Source organism: Saimiri boliviensis, chromosome 8, assembly GCF_048565385.1.
Source record: "Saimiri boliviensis isolate mSaiBol1 chromosome 8, mSaiBol1.pri, whole genome shotgun sequence".
NCBI classification, from domain to species: Eukaryota; Metazoa; Chordata; class Mammalia; order Primates; family Cebidae; genus Saimiri; species Saimiri boliviensis.
Window position 1 is genome coordinate 37672174 of NC_133456.1, and position 25884 is coordinate 37698057.

Here is a 25884-nt window from a genome sequence, read left to right on the forward strand (position 1 = left end):
ACCATATATTTTTTCCAGTGTTTTCTTTTAGGAGTGTATGGTTTTAGATTTTACATTTAGGTCAATGACATGTTTTTAATTTTTTTTTTTGCATATGGTATAGGATATAGATCCATTATTTGTACATGTATATACAATTATTTAAGAAATATTTACTGAATGATCTGTCCTTTCTCCACTGTATTATGTCTGCACCTTTGAGGAGAATCAGCTGTCCATACATGCATGAGTTTATTTCTATCCTGTTTCACTGATATATTTGTGTATTTTTCAACTAATATTATGCTATTTTGATTATTGTAGCTTTATAATAAGTGTTGAAATTAGGTAGTTACAGTAACATCATTTTGCTGTTTTTCAAAGTTGTTTTGTCTATTCTAGGTCCTTTGCATTTTCATATGAATTACAGAATCAGCTTATTAATTTCTACAAAAAACCTTTTGGGATTTTGACTGGGATTACTTGAATATATGAGATCAGTTTGAAGTAAGTGACATCGAACAATATGGAGTCTTCCAACCCATGAATGAGGTATGTCTTTACAAATTTAGGTCTTTAAAAATATCTCTCAGCAATACTTTGTAGTTTGTAATATACAAGGCTTTCATATCTTTTGTTAGATTTATATCTAAATATTTAATTTTTTGATGTCATAAAACGCATTTAAGATATTCTATTTCTAATAGTTCATTGTTAATATGTGGAATTACACTCAATATATACATATATTTTTTTGAGACAGAGTCTTGTTCTCTTGCCCAGGCTGGAGTGCAGTGGCGCAATCTCGGTTCACTGCAACCTCCACCTCCCGGGTTCAAGCAATTTTCGTGCCTCAGCTTCCCAAGTAGCTGGGACTACAGGTGTCCACCATCATGCCCGGCTTATTTTTGTATGTTCAGTAGAGACGGGGTTTCACCATGTTGGCCAAGCTGATCTCAAACTTCTGACCTCAAGTGATTGGCCTGCCTTAGTCTTCCAAGATGCTAGGTTTACAGGCATGAACCACTATGCCTGGCCTACACTCAATATTTGTATGTTGATCTTGTATCTTGCAACTTCACTAAATTCATGTATTAATTCTAACGGCATTTTTCTTTTTGAAGATTCTCTTTCCTTCCCTCCTTCCCTCCCTCCCTCCCTCCTTTCTCTCTCTCTCTTCTTTTCTTTTCTCCTTCCTTCCTTTCTTTCTTTTTCTTTTTCTTTCTTCCTTTCTACAGGGTCTTGCTCTGTCATCCAAGATACAGTGCAGTTGCATCATCATAGTTTACTGTAACCCTGACCTAATGGGCTCAAGGGATCCTCCCACTTCAGCTCCCTGAGTAGAACCCCTGGGCTCAAGTAATCCTTCTGCCTCAGCCTCTTGAATAGCTAGAACCATAGGCACAAGCCACTATGCCAAGTTACCATGTGTTTTTTTTTTTTTGGAGACAATATCTTGTTATGTTGCTCAGTCTGGCCTGAAACTCCTGGCCTCAGGCAGTCCTCCTGCTTCAGCCTCCTAAAGTGCTGGGATGACAGGTGTGAGCCACCATGCCTGGCCTCTTTTTATAGATTTTATTGAGTTTTTACAAAGACATTCACTCCACTGGGAATAAAGACATTTTTCCTATACAATCTGAATGCTTTTTATTTATTTTTTCTGTCTGATGGCACTGACTGGAACCTACAGTACAATGCTGAATAGATGTAGAGAGACCAGACATTCTTGTCTTCTACTGATCTAAGGAGGAAAGCATCCAGTCCAGTCTTTCACCATTATGTATCACATTAGGTGTAAGTCTTTTGTAGATGTACTTAATCAGGTCGAGGAAGTTTCTTGCTATTTCTAGTTGTCTGAGAGGTTTCTATTAAGATTGGATATTGGATTCCTTCTTTCACAAAACATTAGGACACAAACACAATTTAACCAAGTTCTTACCACTTAAAAACCAGGTTGGCCTATTGTCCAGTTTCCAATATTTTGTTTCTTATTTTCGCTTGAGACCTCATCAGAATTTCATTTACTGCCAACACTTTGATGATGACCACTTCAGACTGAGACTTTTTGTTTTTACAGCTCTCCTGTTCTTCTGAGCCCTTTATAGTCACATCCCTTTATAGTCCAGCCTTTCCCAATTATCCAGTTCCAAAGCTGTTTCCATATTTTTAGGTAATTGTTACAGCATCACCCCACTTTTCAGTACCAATTTCTGTTTTATTCCCTTTGGGCTACTATAATGAAATACCTTCAACTGGGTAATTTATAAATAACAGAAATTTGTTTCCCATGGTTCTGGAGCCTGGGAAGTCCAAGATCAAGGCACTAGCAATTTCAGTGTACAGTGTCCTCATAAGGTGGAAGGGTGAATGCTGTGTCTTTACATAGCAGAAGGGCAAAAGGGGCAAAAGGACCAAACGGGCTTCCTAAAGATTTTTTTTAAAGGTACGAACCCCATTCACAATGGACAGAGCCTTCAGAATCTAATCACCTCCTGAAAGCCCCACCTTTTAATACTATCACATTGGCAAACTGTCACATATAAATTTTGTGGGACACATTCAGACCATAGCAATGGCTTGTTTACAAGTGTGTTCTTTTATTCCCCAAATTTTGAGGAATTTTCTAAGAATTATTCTGTTATTGATTTTTAATTTAATTACATTATGGTCAGAGAACATATCTTGCATGACTTGAATCCTTTTGAATTTATTGGAATTTGTTTTATGGTCCAGTTTATTGTCCATATTCTAAACTTTCTGTACATGCTTAAGAACCATGTATATTCTGTTGATTGTTGGAGTGTTCTGTAAATGCCAATCAGGTCAAGATTGTTCAAATCTCTTATAAACTTGTAGATTTTCTGCTTACTTTAATTATAGGTTATTCAGAAAGGGGCACTGAAATCTTTGACTATAATTGTGGATTTTTCAATTTCACACTGTAGTACTATCAGTACGATCTCTGATAATGTGACAATCTGCCTTTTAATCAGAAAGTTGAGGCAATTTACATTTAATATGGTTCATGATATGAGTCTGTCATCTTGCTATTTCTTTTCTATTTCTCTATTTTCTTAGTTTTTTTTTGTTTTATACTTTTAGATTAATCAAGTATTTGTCTCATTATCCTTTATACGACTTTTGTAGGCTTTTAACAATAACTTTTATTGTTTTAGTGGTGGCTTTAGGGTTTATAGTCTATCTTTAAGTGGTATCAGGAATAGTATAAGGGTCAGGTGTGGTGGCTCACGCCTGTAATCTCAGCGCTTTGGGAGACCAAGGAGGGCAGATCACCTGAGGTCAGGAATTCAAGACCAGACTGACCAACACGGAGAAATCCTGTCTATTAAAAATACAAAAATTAGCCGTGTGTGGTGGTATGCACCTGTAGTCCCAGCTACTCGGGAAGCTAAGGCAGGAGAATTGCTTGAACCCGGTAGGTGGAGGTTGCAGTGAGCTGAGATTGTGCCACTGCATTCCATCCTGGGTGACAGAGTGAGACTCTATCTAAAAAAAAAAAAAAAAAAAAAAAAAGGGAATAGTATAAGGATTCTAGGTTGACAATTTGTTCCCTTTGAATATGTTTGAACTGTTATTCTGTCTTCTTGCTTTCTTCTATTCTAATGAGAAACACCAAGTTAATGAGATTCTAATGAGAAACACCAACTTCCCAATGTTCTCTAAACTTCAGACACACTGGAACTTCTTCCTGTCCCTTGCATTTTCCATGTTTTTGCACATGCATCTCCTTCTGCAGGGAGGCTTTTCCTTTCCCCACTAGCCTACTCCTGTTTCAGCTTTCCTGAGTAATTCAAATATTACTATAATAATAAGCTAAGTATTTGGTTACAGTGCTTCCTTCTTAGCACTCATCATAATTTTAGTTTGATATTTTTGTCATTGATAACTGTCTGCTATCATGATGTAAATCCTACCTTGCTTGTTTTTCACCCTCCATACAACCTAGTTCTCCAGCACATTTGTAGGTTGTAATAAGCATTATTATTTATTATTTTTTTTTTTGAGACAGGGTCTTGCTTTGTAGCCCAGGCTGGAGTGCAGTGGCACGATTGGCTCCCTGTGGCTTTGACCTCCTGGGCTCAAGCAATCCTCCCACTTCAGCCTCCTGAGTAGCTGGAACCACAGGCATACACCCAAGCCCAACTAATTCTTTAAATTTTTTTGTAGAGACAGGGTCTTGCCATCTTGTCCACATTTGTCTCAAATTCCTGGGCTCAAGCAATCCTCCTGCTCATGTCTCCCAAAGTGCTGGGATTACAGTACTAAACATTTTAAACAAATAGAGATAAAAGCAAATTATGTGAAATGTGAAGTCTGGTGAGTCCAGAAACATCTTTCTTTTAGAGAATTCTGGAAGTACTGGCTAATGCTAAATGCCTATTCTTTAATGATTTGCCCTGAACCTTGCAGAGACCACACTTTCGGAGAGCAAGAAACACCACCACCTGAATGCTTTGGGAGGCGCCTGCGCACTGGGCTCGCCGGATATACGCAAGGGCGTGGGGGCGGGGCTCTGGTAACCTAGGCAACAGTCCGGAAGCCGCGGGCTGGGTAAACCTGTGGCGTGCTCCGCTGTTCCGGAGCTTGAAGTTGCGGTGGCGGCGGCGGTCGGGAAACGGCAAAGCAGGTTGAGATGATGGCTTGGAGGTTTTCAGCTCGCAGTCCCAAGGAGCCTTAGGGACCTTGGGTTACAAAAAACGAGAAGGGGAGAGCGGTGGTGGTGGTGGCGTCTCTCTGCTCCCTGGGAGGCAGGCGTCCGGTTGGGGAATCATGACTTAGGAAGCGCTGCGGCGGCTCTGTGTTTTGAGAGTGCAAGTGCGTGTCAGGGTGCGTGTCAGGGTGTGTTTGTGCGCGGCGCCAGAGCACCCCGAGTGTGCCCGTGCGCACCGCTTTTGGGCGCTTTTGCACACAGCTGGAAATAGGGAGTACTCGATTGTAGCGTTCGGGGGATTTACCGTCTAGCAGGAGAGAGGCGAACTACCCAGGGTGCTTTGGGACCGGGAGAGTCATTTAAACCGATGGATGGCAGAGAGGGGCTTCTCAGAAGGCTTCGCCTGTGTGAGTTTTGAGAAGTCCCTGGAAGTTAACGCGGTAGAGAAAAGAGTGAGCCTGACGGGTGTTCAAAGCAGAGAGAAAAGAATGGTTGCAACTATATGTGAGGCAAGAGCTTGGTTTTAGGATTGGCGGAAGATGTGAGAGAAGGCTGGAAAGAAAGGTCAGCCGGGCCAAAAGGGGGAGAGGGTCTTAATGCCAAGCTGAGTTGAATTCCGCTTGATCATGGGGAGCCATTCGAATCTTTAGAGGAAGTAAGTAAAGGGTTGAGATCTATTCTCTATCCATGCATATAGGTAGCGTTGATTTTTAAAAAAAATTTTTTTTTTTTTAAATCAACAGTGTTTGGAAAGAGTTGTTTCTCTTTGATCAGTTTTCCACACCAGTCCGTGGATTTACCTAATCCCGTCATAGCTGTCCCCGTTTAAAATTCTTCAGTGGCTTCCTGCAGTCTTTAGGATAGTGTTCCAATTGCCGTGGCTCACAAGAATACAATCTGCCCTCTGCCTTTCTTCCTTCTTTAACCTCTCATCCTCTCAGATCTTTGTCAATTGAACTGAACTTCTCAAACTCTTCGTAAATGCATTTTCCCTTGCCTGGAATATTTTTTCTCCTGCTTCTAACTTTTATTCATATTTTAGCTCTCGGTCAGTGCAAACATTTCTGAGGTTATTACAGAGAGGAGGCAGCTTTTTCTTAACGCACAGAGTTAGTTAGGTATTTTCATGGCACACAATTTACTTCTCATGCTACCCTTTGTTGAAAATACTTATTTTATTTGGTCCTCTTAGAAACTCTAAACTCTGGAGGGGCATAGACTATTCTACTTGCTTGTTATAGCTGGTGCCTCGCTCTTAGGTGGTGCTTTCGAAATATTAGTTAAATTAATAGATGGATGATGAAGTGAGTGAGGAGTGAAAGGGAGACTAATTAGAATAATGAGAGCCTGAACGAAAATATTTTTCGTAGAGATGGAGAAGAGCGGGCAAGAGACATTTTTAGAGAAAAAGTTAAATGCACCAAGATATAAGGAACAGGTGATGCTGAGGTTTTAAATTGGAGGAGCTAGATTCCTTATCTGAGTCACCAAGTGATAAGAAACAGGTGATGCTGAAGTTTTAAATTGGAGGAGCTAGATTCTTTATCTGATTCACCAAGAGATGTGGAACAGGTGATGCTGAGGTTTTAAATTGGAGGAGCTAGATTCCTTATCGGATTCACCAAGGGATAAGGAACAGGTGATGCTGAGGTTTTAAATTGGAGGAGCTGGAAGATTGTAATTCTGTAAATTCAGCTTAATTCAACATATTTATCGAGTCAACCAGTGTATATCAGCAAGTAGAGATCTGAGATATGATGATGAGCTGTATTTTGATATACTGTATTTGTGGTATTTTGGAGATGTGTACAGTAGGTAGTTAGAAATTGAGCATTTGGTGTTTTTGTTTTGTTTATTTTAAGAGACAAAGTCACACACTGTTGCACAGGATAGAGTGCAGGGGCACCATCATAGCTCACTGCAGCCTCCAACTACTGGGCTCAAGCAGTCCTCCCACCTCAGTCTCCTGAGTAGCTGGAACTATAGGCACTCGCTGCCACTCCTGGCTAATTAAAAAAAAAAAAAATTAGAGACAGGGTCTCACTATGTTGCACAGGCTGATCTTGAGCTGCCTCAAGCGATCCTCCTGCCTCAGCCTCTTGAGTTGCTGGAATTACAGATGCGAGCCACTGTGTTTGACGTTTTGAGGAAAGGTGTGAATCATTGATTTGGGACTCATTTTCACAGTATGTTTGTGTGTCCATACATTCATAGCTTTGCTCAAGGGAGTCGGTGAGATCACTGAGGCAGGATGTGAACTGCGCCTTGATGATCAAGAGAGCAGCTCTATGAGAGCTGGCACCATATTAGACTTGTTTACTAGTGTCTTCATTTAGTTTACTTAGTTTACTTGTATCTCTAATGCCTAGCCAGTGCTTGTGCTGCATTCCCCCAAATAATTAATGAAAGGAGAGGGTATCTAATGAAAAGACAAGAGGACTGAGAACTGAGGTAGAACTGGATGGAGATCATTGATTAAGTTGTGTGTGCAGAGGGGGCAATAGAGCCCATGAAGAAAAGGAGAATATCATAGAAGAAAGACAGGAGAAAGGGTGTCCTGGAAGCCAAGGGAGGAGAGGGCTTCTAGGAATGGGAGTGTGCAGAGCTGGAAAGGGCTATTAATATTTCAGTTTCTCCAAACAGGCATAGATTTTCTTGGCTCTGCTAATCTTAATACTTGATGTCTTAACACTGTAAACCATCAGAATACCTCTAGTCTTAAACATTTTGACAATGAACTATAGCGCACTTACGCTCTCTGGTTTCTGTAAGTGGCACACAATTCCTTTGTTAGACCACAGTGTTTGATCCTTGGTTAAGAAAAGTGTGGTTACTATAATTGGTGGTGTTCAAGAGAATGCTTTTCAGTGCAAAGGTGGGGTCAGAGTTTTTGTAATTAATGAAACTTGGAGGGAGAACTAAGGATTAGCAAATACAGGCTAAAGTGTACCTCTTCATGAAGTTGGATGGCAAGAGAAAGGCAAAGATGGGACAGCAGCTTAGCTGTACCTGTGTCATCCCACCGTACACAGTAAACTACTACAGATTTAGTGTCCTACAACAATTACTATTCATCATTTCACAATTTCTGTGGGTTATGAGTTTGGACATGGCTTAGATTCTCTGCTTAGGGTCTTCCAAAGCTGTAATCAAGTTGTTGGCCAGTCTGCATTCTCATCTGGGGGCTCAACTTGGTAAAAAATCCATTCCTACATGCATGTACATTGTTGGCAGAATTTATTTCTTTGTGGCTTTATGATTGAGCCTCATCACCTTCCCACCTTGCCCTAGTTTCTTACTGAGGACCGTCCTCAGGTCCTAAAGGCTGCCTGCAGCTCCTTGAATTCCTTGTCTCTGGCTTTTTCCATAGAGAGTTACAACTTGGTAGTTTGTGTCTTCAAGGCCAGCAGGAAAACATCTTCTGCTATGGTCTTCTAAGACAGATATGGTTACACATTCTTGTGTAAAATAATCACAAGAATGACATCTGTCCTCACATTTGCCTTATTTCATTGGCTAAAACAAGTTAGAGGTCCTTCTCATACTTAAAGGGAGGAGATTATCTAAGTACCACAAATCACTGGGAATAATTTTAAGGTGACCACAACCATTTTTAACCATTTTTTTTGGTGTGTGTGTTTATATTAATTTCCGTATCTTTGCTTGAAAAAGTTTTTGTTTGGATATGTTGAATTTACTATGATAAGTCACTATTAGTGTACAAGTTTCTATGATTAAAAAGATACTGCGATTCCTCAAGGACCTAGCAATAGAAATTCCATTTGACCCAGCCATCCCATTACTGGGTATATATCCAAAGGTTTATGTTCTATTATAAAGACACATGCACACATATATTCATTGTGGCACTGTTTACAATAGCAAAGGCCTGGAACCAACCCAAATGCCCATCGATGATAGACTGGACAAGGAAAATGTGGCACATATGCAACATGGAATACTACCAGCCATAAAAGATGATGAATTCCTGTCCTTTGTAGGGACATGGATGAATCTGGAAACCATCATTCTCAGCAAACTGACACAAGAACAGAAAATCAAACACCGCATGTTCTCACTCATACATAGGTGGGTGTTGAACAATGAGAACACATGGACACAGGGAGGGGAGCATCACGCACTGGAGTCTATGGGGGTTGAAATAGGGGAGGGACAGCATGAGGTAGGGATGTTGGGGAGGGATTACATTGGGAGAAATGCCAGATAGAGGTGACAGGGGGTTGGAGGCAGCAAACCACGTTGCCATGTATGTACCTATGCAGCAATCATACATGTTCTGCACATGTACCCCAGAACCTAAAGTGCAATAATAAAAAAAAAAAAAGATACTGCATCTTTTTCTAAATTTTTGATATTGGTATATCAAGGGCCTCACCTGTGAGAGAAAACAAGTGCTTGGACCTTTGGACAGCTGTTTTTGACTACTCATAAGCCTTTGCATATTTCAGAATCATGCCTGATTTTTCAGAATTGAGCCTGGTGGAATTTTAGCTTCTGAATGAATAAAATTTCTGAATGTAACTTGAAATAATTTTTTCCCTATTTTTAAGAGTAACATAGGTTCATTGTAGAAAGTTTGGGAAATATAGAACCAAACAGAGGTAACCAATTTCTGGCAAGGTTTTTCTGGCATGTGCTTTAGAATTAGTCAGACCTGGTCTTGAGTGTCAGCTCCCGGCTCTGCTCATTATTATTTGTATGACTTTGAGCTATATACTTTCTCTAAGCTTCATTTTTCATTTTTTTGAATTTTAATATTCTTAATATTTTAAAGTTTTGTTTCAAGTTTCTAGATCTATTTTAAGGTTTTGTTTCTGCGACATGTGCAGGTTTGTTTCATAGGTAAATGTGTGGTTTGCTGCATCTATCAACCTATCACCTAGGTATTCAACGTAGCATGGATTAGCTATTTTTCCTGATGCTCCCCCCCTCGCCCCCCGGCTGTCTGACAGTCCCCAGTGTGTGCTGTTCCCCTGCCAGTGTCCGTGTATTCTCATTGTTCAGCACCCACTTATCATTGAGAACATGTGTTTGGTTTTCTGTTCCTGCATTCATTTGCTGAGGATAATGGCTTCCAGCTCCATCCATGTCTCTGCAAAGGACATGATCTCATTCTTTTTTATGGCTGCATAGTATTCATTGATGTATATGTACCACAATTCTTTATCCAGTCTATCAATCATGGGCATTTGGGTTGATTTCATGTCGTTGCTATTGTGAATAACGCTGCAGTGAACATATGTGTGCATGTATTTTATAATGGGGATTATGGGATTATGATTCAAGATGAGATTTGGTTGGGGACACAGCCAAACCATATCAGCTGGGATTCTAAGCACTTACAGATTTAATTGGTTCTGTTTTATAGTTAGTGACAAAGCTGAGATGTAAACCCAGACAGTGATTCCAGACTGCATTCTTAGCCTTTATACTATATTGTCTCTCAAGACAGAACAGGCCTCACAGGGTTGTGGGATCAAATGTGAAGCTCTTAGTAGAGATAAGTGCTTTATTAGGAATACCTGTATTCCAGCATCATTGAGAATATACCATACATTGAGTTCTGTATTCTACTTTTTATACTTCTTATGTATTTTCCTTAATATAATTTGAAACATTTTCCTTAATGTAATTTTAATGGATACATAATTCATCATATAGGTATACTGACGTTTTATGACTCCTCTTTGTTTTTGCAGAGTAAGTTGAGATCTAAGTGTTTAAAATACACTAGACTCATTTCTTTGAATAACAATTGTTTTCATATCTTTTAAAATAACAGCTTTATTAAGCTGTAATTCACCCTTTAAAGCGTATGGTTCAGAGGTTTTTAGTCTATTCACATAATTGTGCAACTAACATCTAATTCCAGAACATTTTCTTCACTCCCCAAAGAAACCCTATACCCATTAGTAGTCATTCTCCATTCTATGCTGTCTCTAGATGCTGGTAATCACTAATCTACGTCTCTGTGGATTTGCTTATTCTAGACACATCATATAAATGATATCAAACAATATGGGACCTTCTGTGTTTAGAACCCTTTCAAGATTCATTCATGTTGTAGCATATTATCAGTACATTATTGCTTATTATTGCCAAGTAATATTCCGTTGTGTAGATATACTGCATTTTATTAATACAATCATCAGTTGGTGGACATTTAGGATGTCTCTAGTTTTTGTCTGTTAAAAATGCTGCCGTCACCTTTCATATACAAGTTTTTATGTAGACTTAAGTTTTCAGTTTTTTTGGTTGTAGTAAATATGTGAGTGGATTTGCTGGGTCATGTGGTTACTCTTGTGTTTAACTTGTTGAGGAATTGCCAACTGTTTCCAGACTGCCTACACCATTTTATATTCCATGAGCAATATGTGAGGATTCTAGTTTCTCCATATTCTTGCCAGTGCTTGTTGTTGTCCATCTTTTTGATTATATCGATCCTAGTCGGTGTGAGGTGGTATCTGATTGTGCTTTTGATTGGTAATTCTCTAATGACTAATTATGTTGAACATCTTTTCATGTGCTTATTAGCCATGTATAGTATCTTCCTTGGAGAAATGTCTATTCAAGTCCTATTCGCGTTTTTAAATCGGATTTTAAAAATTGTTGAGTTGTAACAATTCTTTATACAGTCTGGATTCAAGTCCTTTGTCAGATAAATGATTTGCAGATACTTTCTCCCATTCTGTTGGTTGTGTTCGTCTTCTTGATTGTGCCTTTGAAGCACCAACATTCTTAATTTTGATTAAGGTGAATTTATTTTTTTCTTTGGTTGCTTGTGCTTTTTGTGTCATTTCTCAGAAACCATTGCTTAACTCAAGGCTCATGAAGATTTATTCCTGTTTTCTTCTAAGAGTTTTATAGTTTTAGCTCTATGTATTTAAATCCATGTATTTAACTTATGTCAATTTAATTTTTGAATATGGTGTGAGGTAGGATTCTGACTTCATTCTTTTTCATATGTGTATCCAGTTGTCCCAGCACCATCTGTTGAAAAGACTATTCTTTTCCCATTGAATTGTCTTGCCATCCTTGTTGAAAGTAAACTGACTAAAAATGTAAGTTTGTTTTAGACTCTTAGTTCTTTTATATTTCATATCTTTTTAAATGGTACTTATGGCTCTGCTACTTACTGTGTGACCTTCATGGTTGGTTAACTTATGTCTATTAGTTTTCTCATCTGTAAAATGAGGAATAACTATTAAGTACCTGATGGGGTTATTGTGAAGATTCAAGAAAATAATGTTTAAAGAGCTTAAAATAGTATCTGGCTTATAGTAAGCACACAGTATGTGTTAGCCGATGCCATCATTACTACCTCTGCTATCATCATCGTTACCATCATAATACTTAAATGTTGTTCTCTAACTTATAGGTGACTTATTTTCTTTGGCTGAATTGTAAATGCTGAAATTAGATACCATGTTTAAGGAGTGAATGTTCTTGTTAAGAGAGAGTACAGAGTGCAAGGAAGATTGAGGACAAATCTTAAATACTTATATTTAGACATTTATAGTAATAAATTTTTTTTAAAGAAGTACTTAAGGAAAATACTAGAATTCTTGTTTTAGGCTAATTGGGAGTAAGGGGGTCAGCTGGAAAGTTCTGTAATTTAGGTAGGTTAAAAGGTTCTGCAGCAGTCGTCATATGTGTATATATTGCTTTTTAAAAGTCATATATATATATTGTAAAATCCTGGTGTTTGGGGATTATGGGCATTTTTCTAATTTGATATAATATGTAGTCTAGTGTCCTTAGCATTGCTATTTAAACAGTGGCAAGCCAATGTTGGCAATTTAAAAATTATAGTTTAAAATCAATAATTATTAATTTGTTTAGCAGCAATAGAAAAAAATCAGCCCCATTTAGCATTATGTGACAGATATATTAGATATTAGAGGTGGTATCATACCTCATTTATTCTCTAAAGGTTAGCTACCTTTATTTTCAGGTAAGCACATATGTACCTGGTATTGATTTTGAGTATTAGAGTGCTTAAAAAAGAACTCCAACTTTCTTTTGCCCTTTCCTCCCTTTACCTTACATTCATATTATTAGCTTTAACTGGGCTATTTTCTACTAATTGTGAATGTGTGTAACTGATGACATAGCTTATGACTACTGTTTTAGTTCTCTGCTTTAGGCCATGATTTTTGCATTCTTAAGAGTTCTTTATTAGTTATATATATACATGTTATTGACTTGAGACCTCTTTTATTATAATTAACAGTACCAACTTTTATTAGTTGTAAAATGAAAGAACTAAGTATTTTAATAGCCTGTTCCTTTCATCATGCTTAAGTTTTTCTTCTGACATTTTAAAATGTGTTTTTTTAGGTCTCCCCCCACTCTGGTGATGCTTATTGCTTTTTCTTGTATTTTAAAAAGTTAACATGATTATTATTCCTAGATGTCATTTGTCAGAGTGAACCGCTATGGTCCCCGAGTTGGTGTAAGAAAGACACTGAAAGTGAAGAAGAAGAAAACTTCAGTGAAACAAGAATGGGATGTGAGTATAGGTGGGATAGTAAATAATGTAACATGACTCTGTAGGAATGGACACAGAGATACAGCCCTAGTCATGCAAGATGGTGTTCTGAATGGGGCTCATCATGTAATAGGCTGGAATAGGTTTCTGGGCATGTGATAGTCTAGGTCTTGGAGGGAAGAGCAGAATCCTTTGGGGGGAGTTTTTGGAATACACACGTCCAAACTGTAACCTCTGTCTCCTTTGAAGAATTGGAATCTTAAGGGAATGGGGAGCATATTTAAAAGAAAGTCTTCTCACTTTCACTTTGAGAACTCACTGCATAAAGGCAGCTCCAGCTTGCCGGTGTCACTGAAGTCTGTGAATTTTTTTGGTACCTTTTTAAGATTTGTTCAGAGTAACCAGTGATTTCATAACCATGTGAGTGCCATTTTTGGCTGAAAAAAATAGGTGATCTTTGCTCTTTTATCCCATAAATTGCTCACTTCCAGAGCAAATGTTCTCTTACAATGTAAGACAAGTCTCAAGTACCTGTGCCATATTATTTCTGGCTCCGAACCTGAATACTGCATGGTGTTACCATGGGGATTTGTATCTTTTTTTTAAGAGACAGGGTCATGCTCCGTCACTCAGGCTGGAGTGACGTGTTGCCATAGTAGCTCACTGCAACCTTAAACTCCTGGACTCCAGCGATCCTTCTGCCTTAGCCTCCTGGGTAGCTAGTTTGGATCTCAAGGATTCTTTTAAACGTGGAATCTTCTGGTTTGCAACCTACCATGTTAGCCAGATATCCTGGGCAAACTGACAGCCTTTGAAGTGGGGGAGGGGGACTTCTTTTGTTGCTGTCTGGCCATAAAATTTTAATAATAATAATGTGACTCTAAGGTATAGAAATTGATAAATAGGAAAAAAAAATATGATAACATAAGTATTTTCCCCTTCACAGTGGTTACTTTGGGAAGTTCAGTACAGTTGACTTTTGAAGAACATCACCTTTGAGCTTCATGGGTTCACTTATACATGAAAATTTTTTTTTTTCAATAAATATAGTTGGCTGTATCCTTGGGTTCTACCTCTACAACCAAAGATGGATTGAAAATACATATGCAAAACCCATATGTGGGTTTGCATCGTGGAGATGCAATTATGTAGGATTTGAGTATGTGTGGATTTTGATATATGTGGGGATCCCTGATACTGTGGGATGACTGCATTGATTCCGGTATGCTGCTATTGCTCAAAACTTAATTGAAACCTATCATTTGAAATTGCATTAAGAATCTTCCTCATTTACTTTTTATTATCTGCAGTGCTGGAAAAATGTTTTGTTTTTTGAAGGTAGACTGAACTTGGAAAATAGTCATAAGTCGTTTGTAGTAAATGGTAAATGACGGAGAAGAGATTAAACTGATTAATACTGTCTTGATAAAAATAGTGAGACATTTTCTGAAATGGCTTGTAGATTAGATTTAAAAGCAATTTCAAAAAGTTTTAAACAACTAGTATTGATGGAATTATTTTCTTCCATGAGAACAAATTTCAAGCATACCATTTATCTGTATGCCTGAGTTTTTAAATGATTATTAAAAACAATTCTCATGTAGTACCTTTTCCTTTTTTTTTTTTTTTGAGACAAAGCCTTGCTATTTTGCCAAGGCTGGCCTCAAACTCCTAGGCTTGTGACGCGATCTTCCTGCCTCAACCTCCTGAGCCTCCTGAGTAGTTGAGACTACAAGCACACACCACCATGCTTGGCTTTTATTTTTACCTTTCTAAATCAGTGTAAAAGTAATAACAGTTTTCATATAGAAAAGCCTTGAGCCAAATATAAATCATGGCCAAAGAGTTTAGTCTTTGATCAGAATCTATTTTGACTCTTTGTATTCCTCCTCACTTAGAAGTGAAACTAACTTATTTTATTTCCTGCCTTACCAAATCTATGTAGCAAAATGGCTGAAGTTGCTTTGGAAAGGGCCAAGTTACAGTGTTGCTACCTTGAACTGTGCATGCTGTGTACCACACAATTTCAGAGGGTGCTATTTACACGGACTCCGATATTAATGATAACTTGCAAGAGTTGTGCAGTGTGGTAGCCCTGCCATGTTAGTTTAGTGCCTTTTAAGTGACTTTTCACATTTTGTGAAATTATGCATTGCCCTCACATTTCATCTTTCATTGTAGTAGCATCTATGCTTAAGATGTTTGCAGACACAAACTGAACCTCTATAGTGATCACACTTTTTTTTTTTTTTTTTTGAGATGGAGTCTCGTTTTGTTGCCAAGGCTGGAGTGCAGTGGCATAATCTTGGCTCACTGCAGCCTCTACCTCCTTGTAGAGGTATTTCCTTGCAAGATTCCTTTGCATCAGCCTCCCGAGTAGCTGGGATTATGGGCGCCCACCACCACACCCAGCTAATTTTTGTATTTTTGATAGAGACAGGGTTTTGCCATGTTGGTCAGGCTGGTCTCGAACTCCTGACCTCAGGTGATCCACCTGCCTCGACCTCCCAAAGTGCTGGGATTACAGACGCGAGACACTGTGCCCGGCCAGTGATCACACTTTCTTTTAGGAAACTTTAGAGTTACATTGTGGAATACTGGGATTCCATAGAACACAGTGTGAAAACTAAAACTTCAGTTAAATGTACTCATTTTAAATATATACTGCCATTTATTCATATACCATATGTTCATTTTCAATATTTCATTGTTTTAATATAATGTATGACTGCTTGGTGAATACAGTATTTTCTGTAAGACATCTAAAATTAGTCTGTTATTTTCTATAAATACACCTAACTAGTATATGTTAATATCTAAATTGGTAATACTTGTTCCTAGAAAGAGTTTTTGATCCTAGGATTTTGAAACCATTTTAGCCATTAAAATCCAGTAAGTGTGTATATTTTATAAGAAAACTTTTTTTTTCTTTTTTAAAGAAAGGCCACCTTTTTTTTTTTTTTTTTTTTTACAGAATACTGTGACTGATCTAACAGTTCATCGGTCAACTCCTGAAGATCTGGTAAGTTCATTATCAAAGCTGAAGTCATTTATTCAGTGTTTTGTTTGGTATTTGACTTGTAACTTTCAGAATAGAAACTATATGCACTTCCTAGACGTTGTTCACTTATGTTTAATCTTGTTTATGTCTATATAAAATCAAAAAGCTTATCTTCTGGACTTCCTGATTTTAGCTGGGAATATCAATTAGTATGTATTCGAATTTCATTAAATGTGTTGGGTTTATAGCTGAAATCTCTTCAATCTAGTACTGCCCTATGTACATCTATCTGCCTTTTAAAACAATCTGTAGATATTTTCAGCATTATTTGTTACTTCCCTATACAAACATATTGTTCTAGTTAGTGTAATAATTTATCCCTTGAATATGCCATGAATATTTCCATGTCTGAGCCCGTATTCCTTACTTGGAACAGTTTCTGTACCTTCTTTTCTACGTGTTCAAATCTTACTTCCTTATCCTAGTTCAAGTTCTACTTTTTTTAAAGTTTCCACTTAGGTTTTTTTTTTTTTTTTTTTTAAGATTTATTGAGATATAGTTCATATACCATAAAACCTGTTCCTAGTGTATAGTTTGGTGATTTTTGGTATATTCAGAGTTGTGCCAACATGAATGTTTTCATTATCCCAAAATGAAGCCATATGTCCATTAATAGTCACTCCTTATGCCCAGTTCCTCCCAGTTTGTAGCAATGACCAATTTATTTCATGCTTTTATGTTATTTGCCTGTTCTGGATATTTCATATGCATGGAATACAATATGTGGCCTTTTGTGTTTAACTTCTTTCTCTTATAATGTTTTCAAGGTTCATCCCTGTCTTAGCATATATCAGTCTCCACTTACTGCAGTCTCCACCTCCTGGGCTCAAGCCATGTCCACCTCAGCTTCTTGAGTACCTGGGACTACAGGTGCATGCCACCACACCTGGCTAATTTTTGTATTTTTTGCAGACATAGGGTTTTGCTGTCTTGCTCAGGCTCATCTTGAACTCCTAGGCTCAAGGAATCTGCCCACCTCAGCCTCCCAAAGTGCTGGGATTACAGGTGTTGGCCATCATGCCCAGCCCATATTAGTTCTTTATTCCTTATAATTGTCAAATAATATTCCATTGTATGGATCCACCATTTTATTTATCTGTTGTTCAGTTGGTGGACATTTGCATTGTTTCTGCTTTTGCGTTGTTAGGAATAATGCTGCTGTGAACATTCATGTACAAGTTTTGTGCAAACATATTATCAGTTATTTTATATGTATACATCTAGGAGTAGAATTGCTGAGTCATATAATTTCTCCATATTAACTTGGAATAATTATCAAACTGTTTTACAAAGTGGCTGCACCATTTACATCCCCACCAGCATCTATGAGGCTTCCAGTTTCCCCACATTGTTGCTACTGTTACCTTTTTCATTTTCCTTCTCTTAGTAGGTGTAAAGTGCTATCTCATTTTGGTTGCAGTTTGCATTTGCCTGATGACAGATGATGTTAAGCATCCTTTTAATGTACTTTTCGGCCATTTGTAATATATTCTTTGGAGAAATGTCTATTCAAATACCTTAGTCATTTAAAAATTGGATTATTTGTGCTTTTATCGTTGAGTTATAAAAATTATATATTCTGGATATAAATTCCTTATCAGATACGATTTGCAGATATTTTCTTCCATTTTCTTCATTGTTTTTTCAGTATCTTGATGGTGTCCTTTAAGCTGGAAAGTTTTTAATTTTGATGAAGTCAAATTTACATGTTTTTTATTTTTTCACTAGAGTTTTTAGTGTTATGTTGAACAAACTGTTACCTAACCCGAGGTTCACAAAGGTATAAGCCCATGTTTTCTTTTAAGAGTTTTATAGTTGTATCTCTTATATGTAGAACTGTGATTCATTTTAAGTTAATTTTTCTGTATGGTGTATGGTAGGAGGGGAGCCCAACTTTATTTTTCACTAAGGGATAATCATTGTTCAAACAGCATTTATTGGAAAGACTATTTTTTCCCCATTGAATTATCTTGGAACTCTTGTTGAAAAATCACTTGTCTATAAATATAAATGTTTATTCAGCACTCTCAATTCCACTGATTTGTTGATCCTTACGCCAGTACCACACTGTCTTGATTACTATAGTTTTTTTTCTTTTTTTGAGACGGAGTTTCGCTCTTGTTACCCAGGCTGGAGTGCAATGGCGCGATCTCGGCTCACCGCAACCTCCGCCTCCTGGGTTCAGGCAATTCTCCTGCCTCAGCCTCCTGAGTAGCTGGGATTACAGGCACACGCCACCATGCCCAGCTAATTTTTTGTATTTTAGTAGAGACGGGGTTTCACCATGTTGACCAGGATGGTCTCGATCTCTTGACCCCGTGATCCACCCGCCTCGGCCTCCCAAAGTGCTGGGATTACGGGCTTGAGCCACCGCGCCGGCTTTTGTTTTCTTTTTTAAAGATGGGGCTTCTCCATGATGGTCAGGCTGGTCTTCAACTCCTGACCTCAGGTGATCCACCCACCTCGGCCTCCCAAAGTGCTAGGATTACAGGCGTGAGCCACCGCGCCTGGCCTCATTCTGACGTTTTCGAGAAGCAGTCTTGCTCTGTCACCCAGGCTCAGTGGAGCCTCTGCCCCCTGGGATCAAGTGATTCTCCCACCTCAGCCTCCCGAGTGAGTGGGCAGCTGGGACTACACTACAGGCACGTGCCAACACGGCCCGCTAACTTTTTTGTATTTCTTTTTTTTTTTTTTTTTTTTTCCGAAAGATGGGGTTTCACCATGATGGCCAGGCTGGTCTTGAGCTCCCGGCTTCAGGTGATCCACCCACCTCGGCCTCTCAAAGTGTTAGGATTACAGGCGTGAGCCACCGCACCCGGCTACTATAGTTTTATAGTAAGTTTGAAGTCCTGTTTTTTGAAACTGACCAATTATCTCCTCTAAACTATTGTTGGTCTTACTATCTAACAAAGACATTGAGTAAATGACATCTAATTCATGTAATTTGTCTTTATGTGGATATGGCCAGTCTCCATGGGCAGATTATTAATGCTTTTGAGAGATACAGACCATATCCTATACATCTTTGTGTACCTGGGAGTCTTAATCCTGATAGGTGCTCATTAACTATTTATTGGGAATAATAGTGATGCCCAATGGACTTAACAGTTTTTAAATGAAAAATTTCAAACTCATGGGAAAATGGAGACAAGAATAGAAATAACTACTATGTACTGTTCACCCAGATACAATAGTTATTAAAAATTTGCCATAGTTGCTTCCTTTATCTTACCTTTTTCTTTTTTCACTAAAATTTTTTAAAGCAAATTCAAGAGAATACATCATTCTGTGCTTACATATTCAGTTTGCATTTTAAAAAATATAAGTCTTTTTTTCAGCATAATCACAGTGCCATTATTACATCCAACAAAAGTAAATATAATTTTTTGGTATCACCTAATACTCAGCCCATATTCAAATCTCCTCAATTGTCTAAAAAAAGTCATCTTCATTTGTTTTTTGTGAGTCAGAATCCATGTGTTATATTTGTGGTTGTTTCTTTAATGGATTGATTTTCTATTTACTGGAGAAAACTCAGCAGTACATTTTATCACGTATGTTCATGTTCATAGTTCTGAATACTAGAGTGCTTGTAAAACCAAGTATCTAATTTTATTTTTAGCTGCCTTAGTGAACCCTCCTCTCCTCTAACACTTAAGACCTGTGACTCATATCTCTATATCTCTTCTTCTACTTCAGGAGCTCTACTTCCCTGACTTCTGTATTTTCAGTGACCCACTTCCACATGAAGCCAGTGAAGGGCTGTGAACACACTGCATTATTAGTTCTTGGTAGTGATGTGATTATCATGAAATGAGTGTGTCTTTGCTAAAGATGACTCAGTGGATTTTGTACCTTTTACATTGTGCTCAATGTGTGTGTATGTTAAAAAAAAAAAAAAAAAAGCTGATTTTGACCCATGAATTGATTTTTATCATCCATTAAATGAGCCCCAACCTGTGGGTTGAAAAACACTAGCTTGCTGGATAGTCTTGCAGAAAAGTAGTAGAAATTGATATTTCTTTCAGTATATCTTTTAGGTGCGTTTACCAGTTCTATATACTTATTTCCTGAAGGTCGTTTTTGAAAATTTAGGGGACTGAAAATTTTGGCTGTGAATATATATAAATATGCATATATTGGACCAGAAGAAGTTTAAAAAGTGACAAACGAGTAGGTGGTCTCACCATCTGAATAGGCCACTTCTTCGTGTCTAAAACGTTCCTTTATGTTATGCGTGCGCGCACACACACACACACACACACACACACACATTTTATTGCACTTTAGGTTCTGAGGTACATTTGCAGAACATGCAGAATTTTTGCATAGGTACATACATGGCATGTGGTTTGTTGCCTCCATCCCCTGTTACCTGTATCTGGTATTTCTCCCCATTATGTTCTTTTCTCTTCTGTGCAGGTACGTCGTCATGAAATACACAAATCAAAGAATAGAGCGTTAGTACACTGGGAACTCCAAGAAAAAGCTTTGAAGAGAAAATTGAGGAAGCAGAAACCAGAAACTTCAAATCTGGAGAAAAGAAGATTGTCTATCATGAAGGAGGTAATGCTAAACTGCATTAGAGTTAGAAAGAGAAAAAGGAGATAAATAGAGTTCTTTGTTTTTCCCCTCAGTTTGATTCACATTGGAGTGACTCTAGTAATCACTGCATTCTTATTCAGTAATCTACATGTGGATTTCAAAAAAAGCAACAGAGTGATTGGAGTCTAGTTTGGTGGGTTGAATTTCTGTTGTACGACATACTAGCTATGTGACCCTCAGTAAATTATTTAACTTTTTAGCCTGAATTTTCTCATATTTAAAATTATTGTTTGGTTGTATTGTTATGAGATTTCAGTGGTATACTTAAAAAGTGATGAGCACAGTCTTTGCTTATTCCTCCTTTTGTATATAAGCTGCTATAATTATTTTTCTTAGTTCAACAGCAGTGCTGTTAGATTACTTTGAAAAAAAAAGACACAAGATAATAATGTTGTATGTTTGTCCAACTGAGTAGTAAGCAACTTGTCTTTGGCTTAACCTTTTGCCAGACATGGGTGTTTGGATAAGTAATCAGACATGTAGGGATAAACAATATGGGAAATAAGAGGAAACTACAGCAAATAACCCTTTAAAATTTGAGCTGAAGTCATTGTAAAGGAATGTGCTTTGTCTGGAGTGTTGCTTCTTGTTCAGATTGAAGCTTATTTACAGCACTTAGCTATCTGACCTTTATGGTAGCTTCGAATCATACATTGTTTTTTGAGCAATTTGTTAGGCTTCTTATTGAAATAAAGTCTCAGTCTTAGAGATACCGGAAAGAATAATATCTCCCAAATAAATGTTTACATGAGCTTGAGAAAAGAACAGTGGCTTGATTGAGAGAATGCTTCTTTACTGATAATTACCTTTTGGTGATCTTGGACAAGTCGCATACATTTAAATGCTGTGTGGTAATTCTCAGTGAAAGGTGTGAAAACACAGATCTGACCATGAAGAAAGGCAGCCTGCTTGGATTGCATCAGACTCTGGGCTTCTATTTCCTTTCCCTATGGTTCCTGCTAATGTCCTGTATTTCTCATATAAGTTATAGATGTGGTAGAAGAAGGTGTTTAAAGAAGGGTGGTGAGAGAGGATGAGTGACATTTCTTTGCCTTCTTTTTGTAGATCTGCTGCCTCAGGCACTAGTGTAGTTGTTCTCAACTCTCACTGCACATTACAATCAGTCATAGTCAAGAAGCTCTGTTAAAAAAAATGTGTAACAGCTGGGCATGGCGGCTCATGCCTGTAATCCCAGCATTTTGGGAGGCCAAGGCAGGCGGATCACCTGGTCAGGAGTTCAAGACCAGCCTGGCCAACATGGTGAAACCTGTCTCTACAAAAACACAAAAATTAGCCAGCCATAGTGGCTGGTGCCTGTAATCCCAACTACTTGGGAGGCTGAAGTTGGAGAATCGCTTGAACCCAGGAGGCAGAGGTTGCAGTGTGCTGAGATTGTGCCATTGCACCCCAGCCTGTCTCAAAAACAACACCACCACCAAAAAACCCCCAAAATTAGCTGGGCGCAGTGGTGAGTGCCTGTAGTCCCAGCTACTCGGGAGGCTGAGGTAGGACAATTGCTTCAACCCAGGTTGCAGTGAGCCAAGATTGTGCCATTACACTCCAGCCTGGGCAATAGAGTGACAATCTGTCTCAAAAAAACAAAAACCAAAACAAAAAAACAAACAAAAAACACCACTCTATCTGTATAACTATATCTGGATTCTGTACCCAGAGATTCAGAATTAGTTAGCTTGGGATGTGGCCCCATGTAGGTGTTCTTTAGAGAGTTCCTATATAATTTTAATGTGCTGTAGGGATTGAGGACGTGTTGGGATTCAGGTGTTTTCTCTTTACTAGCATTTCTTGGAGATAATTCCCTGTCGGTACTTAGACATCTACTTTTTCTTTTTGATGGCCAGTAGCATATAGATGTACCACATTTATCTAGTGCTTTGTTGGTGAACACTTAGGTTGTGTATTAGAGTACAGTTTAAGCTTCTGGAAATAAAAAAGACCTTACTATATGTTTTGTTTTAAACAAATTTATTCCTATTTCATGAAGGAGTTGAGAGGAAAGTGGTAGCTGGTAGGGAACTCTGCAGTCCTTCATTACATGGCTTGTCTCTGAATACAAAATGGCCATAGTAGCTTCCTTCAGTTATATGCCAGCCAGAAGGAAACAGGAAGAACAGTGCATGCTACTCCTATTACATATATCCTGTTGGCCAGAAAGTCATCATGTGGCCATTCCCACCTACGAAGATGGTTGGGAAATCCAGCCATGTAATTGGCTAAAATGCAGGAGTTCTGCTGTTAAAGGAGAAACAAAATGAACATTACCGGATACTTAAGTAGTAGTGTCAGTTACCCACAAATTGTTTTCTATCTTGATACTATCAATAATGTAATAAATATCCTTGAAAATGTTTTTGGGTACACGTAGATTTGTAGGATAAATTTTTAAAAGTAGAATTGTTTAGTCAGTGGATATGTGCATCTTTTATTTCAGTGTTGCTAAATTTGCAATGTCTCTGTTTAAGGGATGCAGTCAGTGGACCAAAGACAGAAGCCTTCTTAGGCATATCCACATAAGCTTAATCATTATCTATTAATACTAACAGAACCCATCCACCTGAAGCTGGACTCCTAGGTGAACATAAATTAAGAGAAAGCTGTTTGGCCTGCATAATCTTAGATTTCATTTGCTGTAAGATGTACCCATGCCATGGGAATCAAGCAAATTGGAGTTCACTCTCACTCAGGGAGAGGGAGGCTTTCATAAAGGTCTTATAAATCCCCAAAATGTAGTAACTCCTAAAGTCTCTTTGTAATTTCCCAGTTCCACCTGGTATCTATTACCGTGGTACAAAAGGGCTAAGATGACAGTTTCTGATAATTTTTTTTGTGTGTGTGGAGACTTTGATCCTTTGAAAATTCATCTTGTGTACCACCAGTCACAGGTTTAAGTTTGTGCTCTGCAAACTCATTTGAGGAGTAATATATACAATTAGGCTTGTAGAGATCAGTTTACCTATCAAGAGGATGGGCTTTATGAGAGGAGTTATAATTCTAGAAAGAAGAAATAAAAGCCATACACTGATCTTTGGCCACTCAAACCATTTTTTCCCAAGGGCAGAGACTAAACAGGGATATCCAATCTTTTGGTTTCCCTGGGGCACACTGGAAAAAGAATTGTCTTGGGCCACACATAAAATGCACTAATGATAGCTAATGAGCTTTAAAAAAAAAAGTGCAAAAAACCTCAATGTTTTAAGAAAATTTACAAATTTGTATTAGGCCGCATTCACAGCCATCCTGTACCACGGGTTGGGCAAGCTTGGACTAGCAGAAGGTGACACATAATGGCTTTTACATGAGACCTCATTATAAAAAAAAAAAAAAAAACTCAATATGGTTAACAAGATTATTACTTATAATCTTTAGGTGTCAATTCTGTTTCTTTATTTTGATAGGTCAATGCTTTTTTTTAAAAAAAATAAACTTAAAATTGTTACTAGGAAACAAGCTTTGTATAATTTTTTTAGTGTATTGAAAGATTATACTCATTCATTCACATTGTTTTCTTAAGCTCATAATTGTACTTGGAAGATGGCTAAGCTCATAATTGTTCCCACTTGGTTTGTGGGATAATGTAAATTCTCAAACATCTCCAGATACAGCAAAATTCTCACACATCTCTAGAGTGGTATATAGGTTTTCAGTGAGTTCATATCCATATAACACCCTTGTAGGTCTGGGGAAGGGTTGTTGACTGGGACTAGCGTTTCACTCTTTTGGCTCTAACTGTGCTCTTGACCTGAAACCATTCCAAAGCTTACTCTTTGTGGAAGGAATAAATTTAGGGCTTTATTCTCACTGAGCCTGCCAACCTGCTTGGTTATAGAAGGAGAAGAAAGGGAAAAATTAAGAATGTGACTCTTGTTATTTTTCTTTCTGCATCCTAAAACAATAACTGAGGTCACATCATGTATGTGCTTGATTCCATTGTATAGAGAAATTCTGTTAAGAGTATTTGTTACCAGATGTTTTATCAATTTGAGTCCATGTTGGAAACTGAGCAGTTTCCAAGTACTTTTAACTTAACAATGCCATCTGGTGGTGGTGCATAGAAAATTATTTGGCTTTTATTCTAGCCTGCGGCCTTGCTTATAATATATATGAAAGTTTCTAAATTGAAAGTGATAATCAGAGGCACTACTGTAGTGGTAGTTATTGTGTTTCTACCTCTCCAGGGTAAAAAACTGACCTGTTTTTAAACATAGAAGCATCACATTTTTTGTTTAATCCTAAAACTCATATCTTACGTTTTTAAAATTGTAGGTCATGACACATTAGTGGATTCTGAATTCACTGTAGTGGCTGAAACACCTTCTAAGTTTATAGCTCAGAGATTCATATCTTCAATCTGTGTTTTTCTAACTATGGATTATAATTTGTTAATGAATTGTGAAGTTAGTGGGCTGCAGCCAACATTTTGAAAATGGAATCGAAATTAAGAAAATATGGTTCTCATAGAGCAAGACTAATTAAAACGTGTGTGTGTGTGTGTGTGTGTGTGTATACACATACATATATATGTAAATATATTTGCGTGTATGTAAATGTCGTGGGTCACAATTTAATTGTATTTCTTTGGAGTCAAGCATTTGAAAACCACTAATTATTATCATAGCCCCATCTACTGGTACTTAAGGATATTGCTACTGAAGGATTTTAGGAAGGTAGCCTATGGTTATTTTCATGCTTTGGGCCTTTTTATGGTCTTTACTTTTGCAAGTTGAAAAGTAAATATGTTTATCTGAATAATCATATTTGTCATTAACATGTATCTAGATTCTTTCTGATCAATATCAGATGCAGGATGTATTGGAGAAATCTGATCATCTGATAGCTGCAGCAAAAGAGCTGTTTCCTCGTAGGCGCACAGGTATTCAATTCAAACAAAAGCTTCTCTTCCTTATTAAGTTATAGCCCACAACTGACTATGTGGAAGAACTTAAAGGCCTTTCTTAGGCATCATATTTATATTACAAGTATTGTAGGGTGGATTTACAAGGGTTGTTAGGGTTAGGATTATTATAATCTCTTTCCATA

The 25884-nt window shown here is 37.8% G+C and overlaps 1 protein-coding gene across 4 annotated transcripts in view; it reads left to right on the plus strand.

Moving 5' to 3' along the window:
* Nucleotides 1-410: 410 nt before the first annotated feature.
* Nucleotides 411-25884, plus strand: part of SPICE1 (spindle and centriole associated protein 1) — a 68595-nt gene continuing 43121 nt past the window's right edge. Inside the window, exons 1-6 of one of the 4 annotated variants that reach the window (XM_074404360.1) lie at nucleotides 4538-4627; nucleotides 11648-11733; nucleotides 13086-13184; nucleotides 16138-16185; nucleotides 20647-20790; nucleotides 25624-25717. In XM_074404360.1, coding sequence (XP_074260461.1) covers nucleotides 13086-13184; nucleotides 16138-16185; nucleotides 20647-20790; nucleotides 25624-25717 — 385 coding nt within the window. In that variant the 5' untranslated portion in view covers nucleotides 4538-4627; nucleotides 11648-11733. Of the gene's footprint in view, nucleotides 532-4537; nucleotides 4628-11647; nucleotides 11734-13085; nucleotides 13185-16137; nucleotides 16186-20646; nucleotides 20791-25623; nucleotides 25718-25884 lie in introns of those variants that run through there. The other 3 variants (XM_074404364.1, XM_074404363.1, XM_074404362.1) reach the window with 3 other exon arrangements.